The 17,914-nt window shown below is 45.3% G+C and overlaps 1 protein-coding gene and 1 long non-coding RNA gene across 3 annotated transcripts in view; one reads left to right on the forward strand and one right to left on the reverse strand.

Moving 5' to 3' along the window:
• The window catches only part of LOC145722965 (uncharacterized), a 39,880-nt gene extending 25,855 nt beyond the window's left edge, over positions 1-14,025 (forward strand). The window contains exon 3 of the long non-coding RNA XR_014147546.1: positions 13,969-14,025. This is a non-coding gene — a long non-coding RNA (uncharacterized LOC145722965). The remainder of the gene's footprint in view (positions 1-13,968) is intronic.
• A 377-nt stretch (positions 14,026-14,402) lies between these two features.
• The window catches only part of LY86 (lymphocyte antigen 86), a 58,720-nt gene continuing 55,208 nt past the window's right edge, over positions 14,403-17,914 (reverse strand). Inside the window, exon 5 of one of the 2 annotated variants that reach the window (XM_081827725.1) lies at positions 14,403-14,795. In XM_081827725.1, the coding sequence (XP_081683851.1) occupies positions 14,712-14,795 (84 nt within the window). In that variant the 3' untranslated portion in view covers positions 14,403-14,711. Of the gene's footprint in view, positions 14,901-17,914 lie in introns of both variants that reach the window. The other variant, XM_081827726.1, reaches the window with a different exon arrangement.

Genomic DNA, 17,914 nt, shown 5'->3' on the forward strand with positions numbered 1-17,914 from the left:
CATCTCTTCTCTCTTACACCCTGGGTACCCCACATGGCTGTGTCTTGGAGGGCTCTGAGAGCCTTGGGAACTCTTGGGGGGAGACCTGGGCTCTGTCAAGCACATACTTTCTCTTTTACATGGGTTGGAATCTGCGTGTTGGCTTATGTGCAAGGTTGGTGAGCTGCTTAAGAGACTTGTGTTTTGTTTTCCACAAGGAGGGAAGAATAAAGGCACTGCCTGAAAATTGGAAACGTTTCAGAGAAATGTAATCTTCTAGAGATACAAACATAGTACAGAGAAGTGTAGGTAAGTGGTTGAGCTTTATGGTCTACACCTGTGTGGGCCCTTCGCAAGAACAAATGGCGGGCGAATCCCCTTGTGTGGCCCTGGACTCTGAGAGAGGCAGGCTGGTGGTGTGGAAAAGCTATGGCAACAGATACTTGTGGGGCAGCCGGCCGTCAAAGAGCTCCTGACAGGCTGACTGAAATGGGAAAAGGGATAAGACAAAATAAAAAAGAAGGACATCCTGGCTTGGACTCCAAGGCAGAGGACGGCATGCTGGGAACAGCCTGGCCCCTCTGTGCCATTTCTACTGGGTCTGACCGTTTAGATCAGTAAAAACTTGGGGAGTAGAAGAGCTGATAAATACAAAGAATTGAGCAAAACCCTGTACACTTCATCAAAGCTTCTCTGTTTGGTATTTCTGTTTCATTTTTTAGTGATCAGAACTTTAGAAAAATCCACAAAGACCTTTGTTTTAAATGGTGGTAAAATATGCATAACATAAAGTGATCATCTTAACCACTCATTCAGTGGCATTAAGTACCTTCACACTGTTGTGCACCCATCACCTCCGTCCATCTCCGGAACTTTGTCACTTTCCCTGAAACCGAAACTCTGTCCCCATTAAACACTAACTCCTCATTTCACCCACCACCTGTCCCTGGCAACCACCATTCCACTTTCTTTCTCTATGAATTTGACGACTCTAAGTACTGTGTATAAGTAGAATCATACAATATTCATCCTTTTGTGACTGGCTTATTTCACATAGCATCATGTCCTCAGGGTTCATCCACATTATAGCATGAGTCAGAATGCCCTTCCTTTTTAAGGCTGAGTAATAGTCCATTGTATGTATAGACTACATTTTTTTTTTTCATCCATTCATCCATCAATGGACACTTGGGTTTTTTTCCACCTTTCAGCTATTATGAATATGGCTGACTAGGTTGCAAGTATGTCTGCAAAATGGGGAGGAAGGGCAAGCCAGGCAGGGCTCCACACTTCTCCCAAAGGAGGGCAGTGAGACTCTACCTTCGCGTAGCTTCAAGAGCTTAGACAAAGGCCCTGGTTGGGGGCTGACACTCTGCCCCACTCAATATGGCTGGTCTCCACACTTTATCAAAAATATAGTTCTGCTGGGGCGCCTGGGTGGTTCAGCTGGTTAAGTGGCTTGCCTATGGCTCAGGTCATGATCCCAGGGTCCTGGGATCGAGTCCCGCATTGGGTTCCTTGTTCAGCAGGGAGCCTGCTTCTCCCTCTCCCTCTGCCCCTCCCCCTGCTTGTGCTCTCTCTCTCTCTCTGTGTCAAATAAATAAATAAAATCTCTACTTAAATTATTGACTGGGTACCAGTTTCAATCGTGATAATTGGATAATTGATTTTAACTTCTTTGAACTTCATTTAAAAAGTCTTTTAAAGGGGGATAGTATTAGTTTGCAGGGTAGTGGTGACTTTTAAATTACCTAATTTGTAAGAAAGTATCTACTACAGTGCTCTTAAAAGCAAGCCCATAATAAGGACTGCAAAAAAACCATTTCAGGTAAATCCAAAGTCATCATGCTCAAAGCCACTGTTTCTCAGTGAAGTGTTTTTCCTTTTTCACTCTTTCTGGGATATTTGAACACATTTGTTTGCTTGCTTTGCATCAATCAGAGACCTTCCTTCTTTCTTTCCTTTCCTTTGGAGAAAGAGAAATAGAGGGAGAGGGAAAATGGGTGGGGGGTGGGGAATCATCCTAAGAATATGAAGTTCAAGAAGGCCAAGATCTTCCCTCTCTGTATTTCTCTGATAAGAGATATTTTCCTGTCCCATTACCATAAGAGTTTGAATCTGTTCCCAGCTTCAGTTAAAGGGACTGCTACCCTTAACAAAGAACAAAGCATCTTGAGAAAAAATTTAAACAATGCCTTTGAACACGTTTTTATTATAGTGCTGTTGTCTGCCAAAATTTCAGGATCAAAGAAATCTGAAAAGATTTATACAATAGTGAACCCTTTGTGAAAAATGTTAGATTAATGGGGAGACCGTGTCAAATATTAAGCATTTATGTTTCCTTTCTCTTTTTCTTGCCCACTAAGGAAAATAGACTCTGAATGAACTCATTTTATTTTTTTTCAAATTAAAAAAAAATTGGTAAAATTATACACAACATAACATGCACCTTTAGCCATTTTTAAGTTTTCAGTGGCATTAAGTATATTCGCTTTGCTGTATAGCTATTACTGCTGTCCATTTCCAGAATTTTTTCACCAAGCAAACCTTTGTATTTTAAGATACAGGTTGCATCAGTGGATTTAGAGTCCATATTACCTCTCAGTCTGTATGTAGAATTGTTCTAATGTTCTATATAAATATGTGTTTGCACATGAGCAGGTACAAATGACTCAAAGGAAGAAGGGACTACTAAGCCCTACATGTGACATATTCCACAGAAGGATCTGTGAAGCAGAAACTGTTATTCCATTTTACAGAAGGCAAGACAGAGAAAAATTAAGTAGCTTGCCCATGGTCACATAACTGGGAAGTGATGTTGCTGGTTCTCAGCCCTGATCTGTTTTCAATGGCATCATGCTTTCCAAGTTTAGACCACCTTAAGCACAAAGGAAAGAAGGAATGGGGTTTGGGTAAGATGCAGACTTTAGGACTGTTAGGTTGCTAGTTATTGAAAGGAACTTCCAGGGGCGCCTGGGTGGCTCAGTCGGTTAAGGGCTGACTCTTGATTTTGGCTCAGGTCATGACCTCAGGGTTGTGAGATTGAGCCCCACGTCAGGCGCCACACTGGGGGTGGAGCCTGTTTAAGATTCTCTCTTTCCCTCTGCCCCTCCCTACCCCTCTGTCTCTCTCCAAAATTAAAAAAAGAAAAAAGAAAAAAGGACTTCCAGAAAAGTGTGTGCTTTGCTTTGTTGGAGGTTTTTAAGGATTCAGGATGCAGCTCTTCTCCTGCCTTAGGTATCCTTTGACTGAAGACCTCTAGAGGATCTCTGTGGCTTGTGGTTGCTTAACGTGTCCCATTGTTACGTGTCATTGTGAAATGGTAACGGTAGGAACAAAGATGGGGAAGGGACAGATTAGCGAGCTGGTGGCTGTGGAATACTATGTCAGAGGGGAGGATGTCTGGGCTGGGCTGCTTCTCCTGGACATTCCTGTTTTGCTCAGAATATCATATCAGAGCTGGAGGAGGGGAGTGTTAGAAAGGAAACAGATGGCTTCTTCATGAATACAAGGATGGACGGACTTTGCTAGAAAAGTTTCACCCTCCACGGATGAACCGGAGACTTGTCCCTCATTTCTAACTGAAATCTGGTGCTGTCTCTGAGGCTGCCTCTCAGGAAGATGTAGTTAGGGTAATATCATGGTATGATATTAGCTAATTTTTGGCAGTCTCTGTACTAGACACTAGATGGTAATCATTTTACTTGTACCACATCTCCAAATGACACAAACACGTTGGTTCTGTCATCATCTCTATTTAACAGGTGAGGGGATGGAGGCCACATGGCCCAGAAGTAGCAGGGGCAGAATTTCAACTGAGGTCCATCTGCACCCCAAGTCCTGCTCGTCTTCACCATGATACTCTGACTGTCTGGCATCGAAGTTACATACACATATGGGTACTAAACGTGGCTTCACTAGTTGCTGCCCTGTGCTCTCCCAAGAGTCTCAGTTTGTAATATTATCAGTAATGGGAAGTATACTACCTACTGCATTGGATTTCTATGAGGATTATGTAAAATTACCTGCAGGGAAATGCTGGTTAAATAATACGCACATGTTACAGATTGGATTGTATCCTCCTCAATGATGTGTTGAAGTCCTAACCCCTAGTACCTTAGAATATGACCTTATTTGGAAGTAGGGTGTTTACAGAGGTAATTAAATTAAAATGAGATCATTAGAGCTGCCCGAATCCAATATGGTTGGTGTCCTTATAAAAGGGGAAATTTAGATATAGAGACAGACACGTACAGAGGGAAGATGGTGGAAAGACGCACAGGGAAAGGACCATGTGAAGACAGAGGATTGAAGTAATGCATCTATAAGCCGAAGAATGCCTGGGGCTACCAGAAGCTAGGAGAAGCACAGAATGGCTCTTCCCCAGCACCCAACAACACCTTGATTTTGGGCTTCTGGCCTCCAGAACTGTGAGACAAACATTTCTGTTGTTCGAAGCCAGTTGGTGGTACTTTTGTTACAGCAGGTCTAGCAAACTAATACAGTGCACAGTCAACATTATTCTTCTTCCTTAGGCCATTCATTCCACAAATATTTTAAGCCAAGTAAAGGTGAGTGAGTCCTTGTTTCTGCTCTCAAATTGCTTAGACCTCAATAGGGCAGACAGAAAGTAAAGAAGTAATTATAGAATGTGGTTAGAATGGTCAAGGCAAGGAGAGGGTGCTAGAGGACCTCGCCTTTAGCCCAGCCTGGGCATCAGCGATGGGAAGTTCCTTGGAGGGAGTGATATCCCAAAAATGATGAAGTAGTAGCATTTTGGATAAGGACACTGTCATGGAACAAAGATGTTAACAACTTTTTTGTTATAATGGCACAGCTCAGTTCCAAGTTGATTGGAAAAATGGCAGGGACAAGCAAGATTAGCGGGAAGCCTATGTATTGGTCTCATTCAGCAGTTTTGCCTCCAGAATAATTTTTAGCTTGGGTGGCTCCTTGTTAAGTTTGGTTATTGGTAGTGGCGAGTGGGTACTAGGGTAGGGTGGACTGATGATGAGATCAGGGACCATTAATCAACAGGCAGAGACCGATGTCTCTGTAAGGCAGAATATTCCTTTTATTTAGTGCTTTCTTCTACACGTGCCACGTAGTTGGACAAGATTTCAAAGCTTGGCCTGGGCCACTGGTAAGGTTGTGTAGGTTGTGGACTGCACAAAATGAGACAGAGGACTGAAATCCAGTGTGTGCCCACTAACCAAACCCTGTATCTAGGCATAGGCCTAGGTCTGGCCAAAAGACAAGCATTCCTTTGCTTTGCACAGAAGTATCATCTTCTTGCCAAGGCATATGACACTGATTCTGGTTTTACAAGAGTGGGCACATTTTATAATCACACGTAATTTTTATAATCACATACAACAGATGCCGTCAATCCCAATGGTAGTCCCAAGCATGGCATTTGATCTTGCTCCATGAAAGGCATCTGTTCCTTTGAAACAAAGTGTATCCTGCATGCTGGAAGGCTGCCCAAGGAGTCCTTGTAACACAGTTAGAGACTGGATCCACAGCAATTCTGTCTTCCGTTCTTAATTAGCTAAATTACTACCTCTCGGTTATCTTGCTAGTCTGAATATTTACTAGATGGCTTCTGACTCATGCCCCTGACATTCAGATAATATCTGACTTTTGTGGAGTCTAGAAAGGAAGAGACATAATAAAGCTCTGAGCAGTTGCTAATAAATGTTAGTTATAAATTTGTTAATTTGTTCTGTGCAGTTAGGACACTGTTCTCCACAAATTTCATTCTTGTCATACACATAACTGTCTAATCCTTTGTAAATTTCTCTGACTTTGGAGTTTCTTCTCCTCCAGACCCCATGGCATATTTTCTTGGGGGGTAAGGTAAAGGGTTGCTGTGGGGGTTGAGAGGTATGCTCTAGGCCAGAATATAAACAGACAATAGGTTCTGATGCTATTGTCAGGAGGATGGTGAAGAAGGAACTCTACTGACAATAGGAACAATACACCTGTCTGTCTTCCAGCAGAGGGAAAAACAGTAGTATGAGGATAGTACAAATGTTACAAGTGGGTCCAAATGGAGTTCCAGATGTCAGTGGGGAAACAGAGCTGGGCTGGGATCACGTGGTTAGGAAATGGGATCCCCATTCCCATGTGGTTCTGGGGAAGGGAAATCCTGCCCACGAGTAAAATTGGAATTTCTTGTGTCTGTCTGTGTATTCATATGAAGACACTCTAACAAACATAACTTAATTAGACATCAGTGACTTAGTATTCCACTTGCATGTTACAGAACCTCTCCAGACTCTCCTCTTACCTGAGTCTGATTACATCTGGGTGCCTCATGTCAGGTCAAGAGCAGCTCTTTCCTATTTCATTCTTTACCACTCTCCTCTGGCATCGTTGTCCGAGCTCTTAAAGCTACTGTTGTGTGTTTCAGGGCAGCATGGCGCCTGTGCCTAAGCCTGGTTCTCTCTTCCCCCACCTTGTGCTGGGTCCTTCCAGGTTTGTGAAGCAAGCCACGCTGGGTTCTACCCACTTGCCCGTGTACCATAAGGTCATTGGGCCCTACAAAATGCCATGGGTGCCCTGAATCCCTCATAAAGCCAGCTTCTGGCTCAGCTTTTCTCTCCTCGAGGCTTTGCCACAAATCCAAGGGACTGGGCAGGGAGATGGGACACCAGGACCTCCTTTTGCCTCTGTCTTTGCTGCAACACAATGCCAACATCATCACTTACACCCTGAAAATATCCAGAAGAGATGACATGGTGTCCTTTGGTAAGGTGATGATTGGTTTCTTTCCAAAGTTGTGCTGATTTTTAAAATTTCCTTTTTTTTTTCTTTTAAGAGCTCCTTTCCCAGCCTTGAAAGGTCTCTGGGAATAAGCTCCCCGAGAGCAAGAACAGGTGTGACCCGGCTCTTAGCGGATGACTTTAGTGCTTCTTTCTGATTCCAACATGCTGGGTGCCCTGAACCTGGCTGTGAAATATAAAAGTCAAAACACATAAAATATTGGATAATGAAATCCAATTAAAGAATTTAACAAAACAAATAACTGCGGATAGACAGGCCTTAGGATATGACTGTGATGAAAAAAGAATAACCCATAAATACAAATGAATTGTAGGTAACAGTGGACAAATCCAATATGATTATGAAAAACACGGCTGGAGTGATAAGCACCTTTTTCTTCTCAATGACTCTAGATATGACATTTGCCACTAGGTTGGTGGAAAGTGTCATTCTGAAGAACTGCAGATGTAAGCCAGTTTGGGCTTGACACCAGGTGACCAATAGGAGAGCATCTTTCTTTCTTCTTTTCTTTCTTCTTTCTTCTTTCTTTCTTTCTTTCTTTCTTTCTTTCTTTCTTTCTTTCTTTCTTTCTCTCTTCTTCCCTCCTTCCTTCCTTCCCCCCTTTCTTCCTTCCCCTCTTTCTTTCTTTCTTTTCTTTCTTTCTTTCTTTCTTTCTTTCTTTCTTTCTTTCTTTCTTTCCTTTTGAATATATTAACATAACATGGTATGAATTTAAGGTGTACAATTTGTTAATTCAATATATTTATATATTGTAATATGATTGTCATTGTAGTGATATTTAGCATCTCTATCACATTATATAATTATCTTTTCTTCTAAGTGGTTTGGATAACTTTGGATAGCATTAGTAGGAGGAGTTTCTGTGTTAAGCTGTCTTTCAATTACTTCCATTTCATTACCAAAAATGAGGCGAGAAAAGGAAAGAAAAGATGTGCTATGGTCTGAGTGTCTGTGTCCCCCCCGCCCCGCCCAAATTCATGTTGAAACCTACCCGCAGGATGATGGTATTTGGAGGTGGGCATTTGGGAGATAATTAGGTCATGAGAGTGGATCCCTCATTAATGGGATTAGGGCCCTTATAGAAAGGACCTCAGAGAGCACCCTGACCCCTTCCACATTGTGAGGACACAGCAAGGAGACAGTTGTCGGTGACCCAGGAAGAAGGCTCTTACCAGACACTGAACGTGCCGGCACCTTGATCTTGGAATTCCCAGCCTCCAGAACTGTGAGCAATACATTTCTGTTGTTTCTACGCTCCTTATTCTATGATATTTTTGTTACCACAGCCCAAAGGGATGGAAACTGGAAGAGAAGTTAGAGAACATGATCTTGGCTGCGGTGAACATTGTGGAGCATGAGTGTGACTACATGGGCTCTGGAAAGTAAATGTGGGAAGAAAGCTGCGGGGCACAGAGCCAGGTGGCTTTGGGCTCTGACTGTCCGGGCCTCCTGGCTGCTACAGGCACTATGTCTGCCCCAAATTTCCTAGCACCTCCCCACTCCCCGCCCCCTGCCTCTCCAGTCTCTGGTCCCCTTCTCACTATCAGATTTCCACACTGCCTCCTTGTTCAGAGGCATCCCCTCACTCTCCTTCCTTCATCCACCCCATCTGCGGGAACCCTGCACAGAACCGTCATGTACTGGGTCAGTCCCATACTTCTCACCACAATGGGGACTCAGACAACAAGTTAAACATGAAAGGGGTGAAGGCACACTTGGTAAAGAGAATAACTTCTTGCCAGAGAGGGATGGATGGAAAGGAGTTGCGCAGGAGGGTGATAAGGGCACCCTTTGGCAGGGAGACGGGCTCAGACTGGGATCTGGGTCCGCAGTAAGTTTTAATAAACGCTTGCTAATTCATTGATTTTCAGGGATCACAACTAAGCATTAATAGAAAAGCCTGTGCTCGGGTGAAAGTCTCTTTTATTATATACCCTATTTCATTTAAAATTGAACTCATTGCCTAATGACTGCAGAAATACAGTATGTCCCAGCCCTTAAGAATGAAACACCAGGTTGATAGCCAGAGAACTAGAACTGAGACTGCTTCTTTCATGGGCACCCGGATCGCTAATCCCAACCATCCTTCGAGGGCCAGTTCATGGCTCCTTCTACCACAAAGCCAACCCGTACATTCTCCCCGTGAAGCCACGGTGTTTTGCTCCTCTCTCCGGTTACCTACCATGGGCTATCCATCATAAAAGATTATGATACCTTCCTTCTTTCCTTTTCCTAAAACATAAGCTGATGGTAGACAGGAATTATGTATTATTCATTTTGCATATATAATACATGCATATATATATACATGCATATATAAATACATCAGTATTTTATATAATGTGCTTAATACAGTGGTCAGCAAGTAGTTAGTGCTGGATAAATATTTACTGATGGAAGGAAGGAAGGAAGGAAGGAAGGAAAGAAGGAAGGAAGGAAGGTAGGAAGGAAGGAAGGAAGGAAGGAAGTGAAAAAGCCAGTCTATCCTGGACTATTCATCCAATTCATCTAGATGGGTTTGAAAGTGAATGACCGAGGAATTTTTATTTATTTGTTCATTTATTTTTGGTTGTTGCTGAAGAGCAGAGTGGAGTTCCTCCAAATTATGAAACTCAGTAGTTCACTATACGCCTTAAACATTCATGGTCTTTATTTTTTCTTTTCTTTTCTCCTATGCTCTCATCAATGAATTAATCAAACTCCTTATTAGGCCTCCTTTATTTGTAGCCTGTTTGCTGCTTGACTTAACAAATCCTGCAAACCCACAGCTAAACCCATAAAGTGTTCCCTATTATGCGACCTCCAACCAAACAACCAGGGGCAGCATCAGCCAGCAAGCACCAGGTTTTGGAGTTAGACCGATTTGAATCCCAGCCCACTGAGCTCATAAGTTGGGGGCCAGTTCCCTTCCGTCACACCAGCTCTCTCTTCTATGGCTTGGGTGGCCCTGTCACCTGCCCACAGGCTGTGATTGAGACAGGGAAAGTACCTGTGCTCAGATAATTGTTAGCTTCCAAACAACTGTATTATTATTGTTGTCTTTGTCATTGTTTCGACTTCCCAGATGTCTTTCTACGCCCATACATTTTATCAGTTATAGTTTATCTTTATGTGGAAACCTGATCCTATCCTTTGATATTTCAGTAATATTCTCTGGCCCCTTCCCAAATTTTCTTCCACCATTTCTGAATAGAGAAAAGGAGGGGAAGCCACAATTGAATGGTATGGCCTTCCATGGCATAGATGTTTTCTCTTTCCAGACCTTGGTTGGGTTTCAGGGAATGCACAAAAATATCAGCTGGGGAGGGGGGTAGAAATCATTGTTTTCAGCTGAAATAACATCAGTGCATACATTCTTTTCTGCAAGAGTGAGGAGACCAAGATACTGGAGGAAAGAATTTGGTTTTGAAAGGTTTTGAAACGAGCAGGAAATTAGACAGAGGAACTCGTTTTGCTGACTGAGAAAAATGCCCCCGATTCAAATCTGAAACTGAACCACTGAGATGATAAAACCCCTCCCTAACAAATCCGGGTTAAAATCAGGATGTGGCCCTTTCCTTCTCTCACCAGCTATTTTGGGTTATCTTTGCTGAAGGCAAATGTAATTGTTAAATGTGCAGATGTTACATTTAGTTCTTCCCGTCTTGCATGTGTATCTCTTTGCTTTTTTTTTTTTTTTTTCTTTTACAAGAAACAACTTTAATTAACGATGGCACACGTTTTCTTTCCTCCGGCCTGTTTGGTCTGGTTATAATGTTTCTATTTGGGGGGAAACTTGTACCTGAATGTTGGTCTTATAGTCTCTTCAGAGTTCAGCGTTCCAGCAGGTAGCTCAGGGAACATGCCCGGTCCCTTCTTTCTTAGAAGAAAGAAATCAAGGTGCCAAGGGACCACTTCAGCTCTTAAAAAGGAATGTGGGCTTATAGGTGAAGGCAGGGCTTAAAGATCATTTGCCTCAATAGAGTACGAGGGACAGGAGAGGGAAATTAGGGAACTGGGCTTTGGCTCCAAGGTGAATACCTACCTCTTCTGGACAGAATGGTTTGTGTCCTTCCGAAGTCACATGTTGAAATCTTAACTCCCAGTATGATGGTATTTGGAGGTGGTGCCTTTGGGAGGTGGTTAGATCATGAGGGTGGAGCCCTCATGGATGAGATTAGTGACCCCATGACAAAGGTCCCGGAGAGCTACCTTGCACTGCCTCCCCGTGCAAGGAGAACACAGCTCCTATAAACCGGGAAGCAGAGTCTCATCACATTGAATCTGCCAGCAACCTTGATCTTGGACTTCCAACCTCCAAAACCGTGACAAATAAATATCTGTTGTTTATAAAGCACTCAGGCTATGGTATTCCTGTCATAGCAGCCTAGAGGGACTAGGCACCACCTTAGCAGAATAATAACTCACTTTTATTGAGTTACATGCCAGGCACTGTTGTAAGTGCTTGCCATGAACTCTCTCCTTTAATTCTCAGTACTTCTGTATGTACTTCTATAAGGTGGGTATTATTGCTGACACTTGTGGGTGAGCCAGCCAAGGTTAGAGAATTAAGTCACTCACTCCGTTAGCAGGTAGGAGAGAGTTAGAACCGCAGTGCTGGCCTAATTCCAGACATGCTCCCAACTACCCAGCATCTTTCCCCCTTTTCTCCCTTTCCCCTTTTCCAACTCACCCAGTTTCCACTTAGGGACAAGGGCGGTTCCAATGGGCCTAACTCCAATCCAGCGCTGGGTCGGGTCGCAGGAGACCTAGCACTCAGAATGAATGCAGGACTTCCGTGAGAGAGCTGTCTCTCTCCCTTTGTACATTGGACAGGTGTGAAACTATTTGCTCTTATAGGAAAGACTGTCCAAGGGTGAAACCAATATTCAGGGAGGCCAGAGGTGCAAGAATCTTGGAGAAATAGAGATGAAGCACTGATGACAAGTGTGAACCTTTGCAGCAAACCAGGGCTGATGCTAGAAACATGTGGGGGCTCAGCAATCACAGGGGCCAACGGGGTTTTGTATGTGTAAAGCCAGACTGAGTTGAGTGTCTGTTCCTTATGCCCAAACATTCTAAGTGATGTGATCACACCGCCCAAATGGATATTCAGCTTTCTGCCTGGGCCCTAGCCTTGGGTACTGACATTTCCTTCACACCATATATATATATATATTTGTTTATATTTATATATATTTATATATTTGGTGGGAAGGTTATAGGGTATATATATATACCCTGTAACCATACACACACACACACACACACACACACATACACACACACACAATTGACTGTCGAACGACATGGGTTTGAACTGTGAGGGTCCACTTATATGCTGATTTTTTTTGATACAGTGCAGCATTCTAAATGTATTTTCTCTTCCTTATGTTTTCTTAACATTTTCTTTTCTCTAGCTTACTTTATTGTAAGAATTCAATATTTAAATACATAGAACCTACAAAATACGTGTTAATTGACTATGTGGTCGGTAAAGCTTCTGGTCGGCAGCAGGCTCTTAGTAGTTAAGTTTTTGGAGTCAGAAGTTATACATAGATTTTCAGTTGCATGAGGGCTTGGTGCCTGTAATGTCTGTGTTGTTGAAGGGTTAACTGTTTATGTGGATACAGAGAGTTTCCCTTAAATTATAAGGAGGAGCCTGTGGATGCCCAGAACAGGGGAGCTGTCTGATATCCACAAGTGTTTTTTGGGAACAGAGCATCATCTTGAATCAAACTGAGTTTTTTGGTCTGTTTGTTTGTTTGCTTGTTTTGTTCCTGTTTTTGTTTTCCCTCAGGGAAGTTTACTGAGGAGAAATGCTTAGAATGCTTTATAGTGATTTTGAAACAGCAGGAGCTCTGCTTTTAAGAAAATGAGACACAACTTAAGTTCTTTGTCAGTGTGCCCTCCACACCTCGCCTGCAACGCAGGCACACGAAGAGGTGGTCAGCCCCAGAGAGCTTGCCTTGGGGTTGCCCACCTCCCCCTTAATGCCTCTGGCTTCCTCGGATGGAGTTCCAAACTTCATCCTTCATTCCTGTGATCAGCCAGAATGTCACGTAGGAATAATGATTCCTGCATTTCTCCTACCAAGACGGAGCCAGGGAAAAACTTTCTCTTTCTAACTTGCAGGAGAGGAACTCACAGTGAAATTTAAGGTCCATGACAGGACACTAAGGACAAACAGATCTTGGGGCAGGGAAACACCTTCTTTTCCTCTCAAGTTAATCCTTGAGTGCGGCTGCGGTGTGTTGGGGCCAGCCCTGTACATGGAAATCCTCTGTTTCATCCAAACCCGTAGGTCTGAACACGCCCCCAACCCACACACATACACACACGTACACATATTGTCATTGAATTGTAAGAAGATGACAAAGAACAGGAAAGGGAAAGGGAACAGAGGAATTTCAGAAAAATGAAAAGTGAGCTCATTTCCGATTGCTTGTCCCTGCCTCTGGAAGGCTGTGGCCACTGTCCTAAGCTGTTGGAACATGTGAGTACTCAGAACCTCCGCGCAGCCTTTACTCCACACATAAGGATGCTTACGGGAGAGGGAGCAGGGGAATGTCTCACTAGAGGGAATGGCAAAGGATCAGAAATTCAGTCTGCTGTTGGTGTGCATAAAAGGATCACAGCCGTGTGTGTTCAGAGGTCTGCTCCCCAGCCGGGCATAAGCACAGTATGTCTTCTTTCTCGAGCATTAATGGGTGTAAGTAAGGACACTGCTATAATTTTGTTTCTCCATAACCCAAAAAACCTTAGATGCTGGTTTTAAAGTTTTAATTCACCAGGCATTTACAGCCTGCTATTCTGGGTAGTTTAATTATGTACAGATGGTAATTAATAGCAATGAACATTTTTAAACTTTGGATTTTTCGCCTTTTAATCTCTAACATAGTGGTATTTTATGGATCTCAAAGACCTGCAAATGATAAAGTCAACCCAGTCACCTGATGCCAGTCCCCCGGGCAGGAGCAAGAGGGCCAGATGTTGGGCCCAGGGACACTGGGAGGATCAGGGTGGGGAGGGGGGCACGGGACGGTGTCAGAGCTATGGAGCCCACCATGTGATTCTGCACATCCTGGGACAGAAAAGGACGGGGTTGCCAGAATGGCTCTGAGAGCGGATAGCAACCTGCTCGTTTACGGAGGCCCTTGGAGGTGTTTCTGAATGCAAATGAACATGCCCACTGATCGACATGGCTTTTTAATATTTCAGGGGACCGCAAGCTCCACACGGTCTGTTTTGCTCCCTGGAGTAGCCTCAGTGCTGAACACAGGGCCCAGGACTTCAGTGTTCAGCAGGTACACATCAAGAATTAATGAATGCATTAATGAGAGCCATGACGTGCTGAGGCCAAGGACGGCCGTGCTTGGGGGACGATGATATAATGAGGTTTGGCCAGGCGGGATTTGGATGTCGTTCTTTCTAAGGTTTTATCGGCTCCTCTGTCCTTGTAGCCAAAGGGCCTGGAGCTTGCTCAGAAGGAGGGGGAGGACAAGGGGCACATTTTGCCAGCTCTCTAATTCCAGCCAGTCGGTCAACCTCCTCAAACTCTTAGAACTACTTATGCTTCTCCAGCACCTGGCGCTTTGTCTGGAGGAAATTACACTGTAACTACGGTCTCGCACTAAGAGCCTTCGAACAAACCATGAGGAACAACAGTGGGCCAGCTTTCTTTATTCTGGGTAACAGGGGAAGTGCTCCTGCGGAGCTGTTTCTGCAGGTGAGTCTGGCCATGCGGAGGAGGACGGGCCCACAGGATGGCGTCGAGACTACCAGGAGGTGACTCAGGAGCACATACATGCGTGGAGTCTGAGGACGTCCGGTCCTGGGGCTAAAACCTGCGCCTGCCCCTCTGCTGAGCCTCTCCATCGTCGGCTGGTTTTGCTTACAGAGCAGGTCCAGCTTGAGCAGCTTGTGGTTCCCAGCAGACACAGTGTGCTCCAAGTTTCAGCTGCTCAGGAGCAAACAACAGTGGCATTGGCACAAGCCACGGTGGAACGGTGTTCATTATACAGTTCCAGCAAAATCTGGTATTCTCCCTGGAAAGGACGCAGGGAAAGCATGAGCTGTGTGACCCACAAAGCAATCCATCGTTCCACCGGTAGTCATCAAGCACCTCCTAGGTGCCGGCACTCTTTTAGACCCTGGGGATAAAGTAGAACCAGGCAAACCAAACTCACTTTGTGGCGCTTACGGGGCTCCCTGGGACAGACAGACAATGTACCCGATCCTTCACTATGGGTGCTATGCTCATGCTGGTGCCCGAGACAGAACGCAGGCAGGGAAGCGGGGGTGGGGGGGTGGGGGGGGCAGTGCTGGGCCGGGCAGGGCAGGGTGGGGCTGGGCTAGTGCTGGTGGGCAGTTTTAAGCAGGGTGGTCCAGGCAGGTCCCGCTGCAAAGGTGACTTTTGGGCAAAGACCTGAAGAAGATGGGGAGCACCCCCGCTGCTCTGAGGGCTGGCACCCTGTGTGTGAGGAACAGGGAGGACGCCCACGGGGCTGCAGGGAGAGAGAACCACAGGAGGAGGGAGAGGACATGAGTCAGGGATGGCCTCGCGGGCCATGGTGAGGACACTGGCTTCCACCCTGACAGGGACACAGGTCATGAGAGGAGTGGCCTGATCACATGCATATCATAATAGGATCCTTCCGGCCACCCACAGAGCCGGTATGGGCAGAGAGTGGAAGCACTTAAGACCAGGTGGGAGACCACCCTGGCTGGAGCAGACAGGCAGAGATGAGGAGAGGAATCCAGACTGGATTCTGGATAGATTTTGAAAGAAGAGCCAATAATGATTTACCGAGGAAACTCATGTGGGTGGCAGAGAAAGAGAGGGGCTGAGGGTGATGCCAAAGATCTTGGCCTGAGCAACTGGAAGGATGAAGTGTCATTTGCTGAAACAGAGAAGACCTCTGGGGGATCAAAATTCAACTGCACAAAACCAGAATGCTCTATGAGAAAAAGTATTGCCACCTTTTAGGGTTCCTTTTCTGGCGATGACACTCCACAGAGGACTCTCTTTGTCTGTGCTTAGTGGTTGGGCTGAATGTGAACTTGCAGAAAAACCCATGTGTCGGTTTCGTGCCAAAGCCCCGCCGCAGCCCCCAGAGGCCACGTGGTGGTGACGTGTCTGTAGGCTCACCAGCCTGGAGAGAGATGCTCTGGGCCGTGGGAGGTAGTGGTAAGCAGGGCAAAGGGCCCAGGACGGAAGGATCTCAAGAGATTCCTGGCACATCTTTCAAGTGCCTGTCACCCAGAGAAGAAAAGGGGTTTAGTCTGTATAAGCCGGAGGGAAGGAATAAATCAGACCACTGGATGGAGGTTGCATGAGAGGCAGTTTTTGTTAGAGAAGAATAACTTTCTAGCAATTAGCAGAGGTCCAGGAGCGAGCGGGTGCCCCAACAATGAAAACTGCATTCGGCAGAGCCAGGCTGTACTCTTGAATAGTGGCTGAGGTGAGAGGGTTGCTCAGAGTGTCCCGTAGGGTGCCCCTCAGCTTGAGGATCTGTGACAGCATAGACTCCCATGAGGCTGGCTGCCCAAATATGAGCAGCTGCGATTTCAGAAGCAGTATAGGAATTTAAGCGAAGCAGTGTGAAAGTTAGAGAATTCATTGTGAGTAGAGAGCAGTTCAAATGTGCATCTGCTCGTGACCCCCTCACCATCACCTTCTTTACGTTTAGTGTCCATGTGCCTTCAGGCACACACCGCCCCAAATTATTGAAAACCAAATGAATTTTTCGTTATTGCCTTAAAAGCCTAAGAAAAGATGTAGTATTTGCAGGAAGGTTTCTAGATTATGAATTCCACACTTACATTCCACACATGCATACATATGTACAAGATACGCATACTCTGGTTTAGGAGGCAAGAGAATTTGGGCAACTGTGCTCATCAGCAGGGAAGTGGAGGGACACGCTAAGAGGACAGGAGGGGCAGAGTAGGGACAAGGGTCAGAGAGCGGCAGCCTCTCTGCTGTTGAGGAGAGCCCCGAATTTGTGGGTCAGGAATTTACAGTCGTATCCTTGGCACTTAACGAAGATTAGGCTCCACACATTTTGGAAGCCCAAAGGATCTCTAAATTCTAATTCAGAAAACAAGTCATGGATTTGCAGGGCTCTGGGCAGGACTTCAGTCAGGGCCAAGGGACTGGCTGTGTTAAAAAGAAAGTAACACCAAGACACTGAAGATGGAGTGCTGAGTGGAAAAGCTTCCAGCCAAGCAGGGATGGAATTAGCACAGAGCCCATCTCTGGGGGATTTGGTGGGAGGAGGGGATCCAGGGCAGGTCTTTTAAAACCAGAAGGCTTCACACTGTCTCTGTCCCATATTAGGAAGCAAAGTCTCTGCGCCTTGCCGGCTGGCTGTCAGCCAAGGAAGCCGGGCTGGCCGCAGCTGGCCCTCAACCAGCGTGGGAGCCCATGTTGAGATTAAGGCGGGCAGCTGTCTCTGTTGCGTAGGTGACAGATTGCATGTGTCCCACTTGGGTCATGCCCCCTGTCAATTTTGGCCAGGTGTCAGCAGGCTGGATGCAGTCAGGGCTGGCCAGGTTTCTGCTTCTTAGGCCCAAACCTCAGAAGGGGAAGAGGACCAATGGATGCCTAAACAACCATGCCCATGGCAGGGACCCCGGAGCCTGGCTTGGTCCTCATGTTGGACAACATGGCTGAGCACTGTCACTGGTTGAAGAACGCGGGTCCTGCACTCACCCAGGCATCCTAGCGGAATGCAATAAAGCTTTTTTTTACATCTCTGCCAGATTTTCCTTTCAAAGGGATTCTGTGCCTTTAAGAAGTTCTTTTCCTTTCTATTTCACAGCAATTCCTAAAGAACACTGCCTTAAAAAAAAAAAAGCCAATAATGCAAGATGAAAATCAATTGTTTGCAAATTTTAAGTCAATCTCCAGTGGGAGGGGGGACGGAGGGATTCAGAAGGAAAATAGAGAAGGAAAAAGAGCTCAAATAGCAAAGATTTCAAGAAAAAACTAGCTGGGAGAATTTTGGTCCCACATTCTAGAAGTGAAGGGAGTTTGCAAGACTCTAATATTTTACTGAAAGGTCTGCAGAGAAGACTCTGGAGAACCTTGGAGGGGGAAGGTGAAGCTGGAAACTTCCCATCTGCAAAGGCAACACTAGAGAATGTTCTTGAGACATGAGGG

Source organism: Leptonychotes weddellii, chromosome 8 (genome assembly GCF_054177405.1).
Source record: "Leptonychotes weddellii isolate Sample4059 chromosome 8, ASM5417740v2, whole genome shotgun sequence".
Lineage (NCBI taxonomy): Eukaryota > Metazoa > Chordata > Mammalia > Carnivora > Phocidae > Leptonychotes > Leptonychotes weddellii.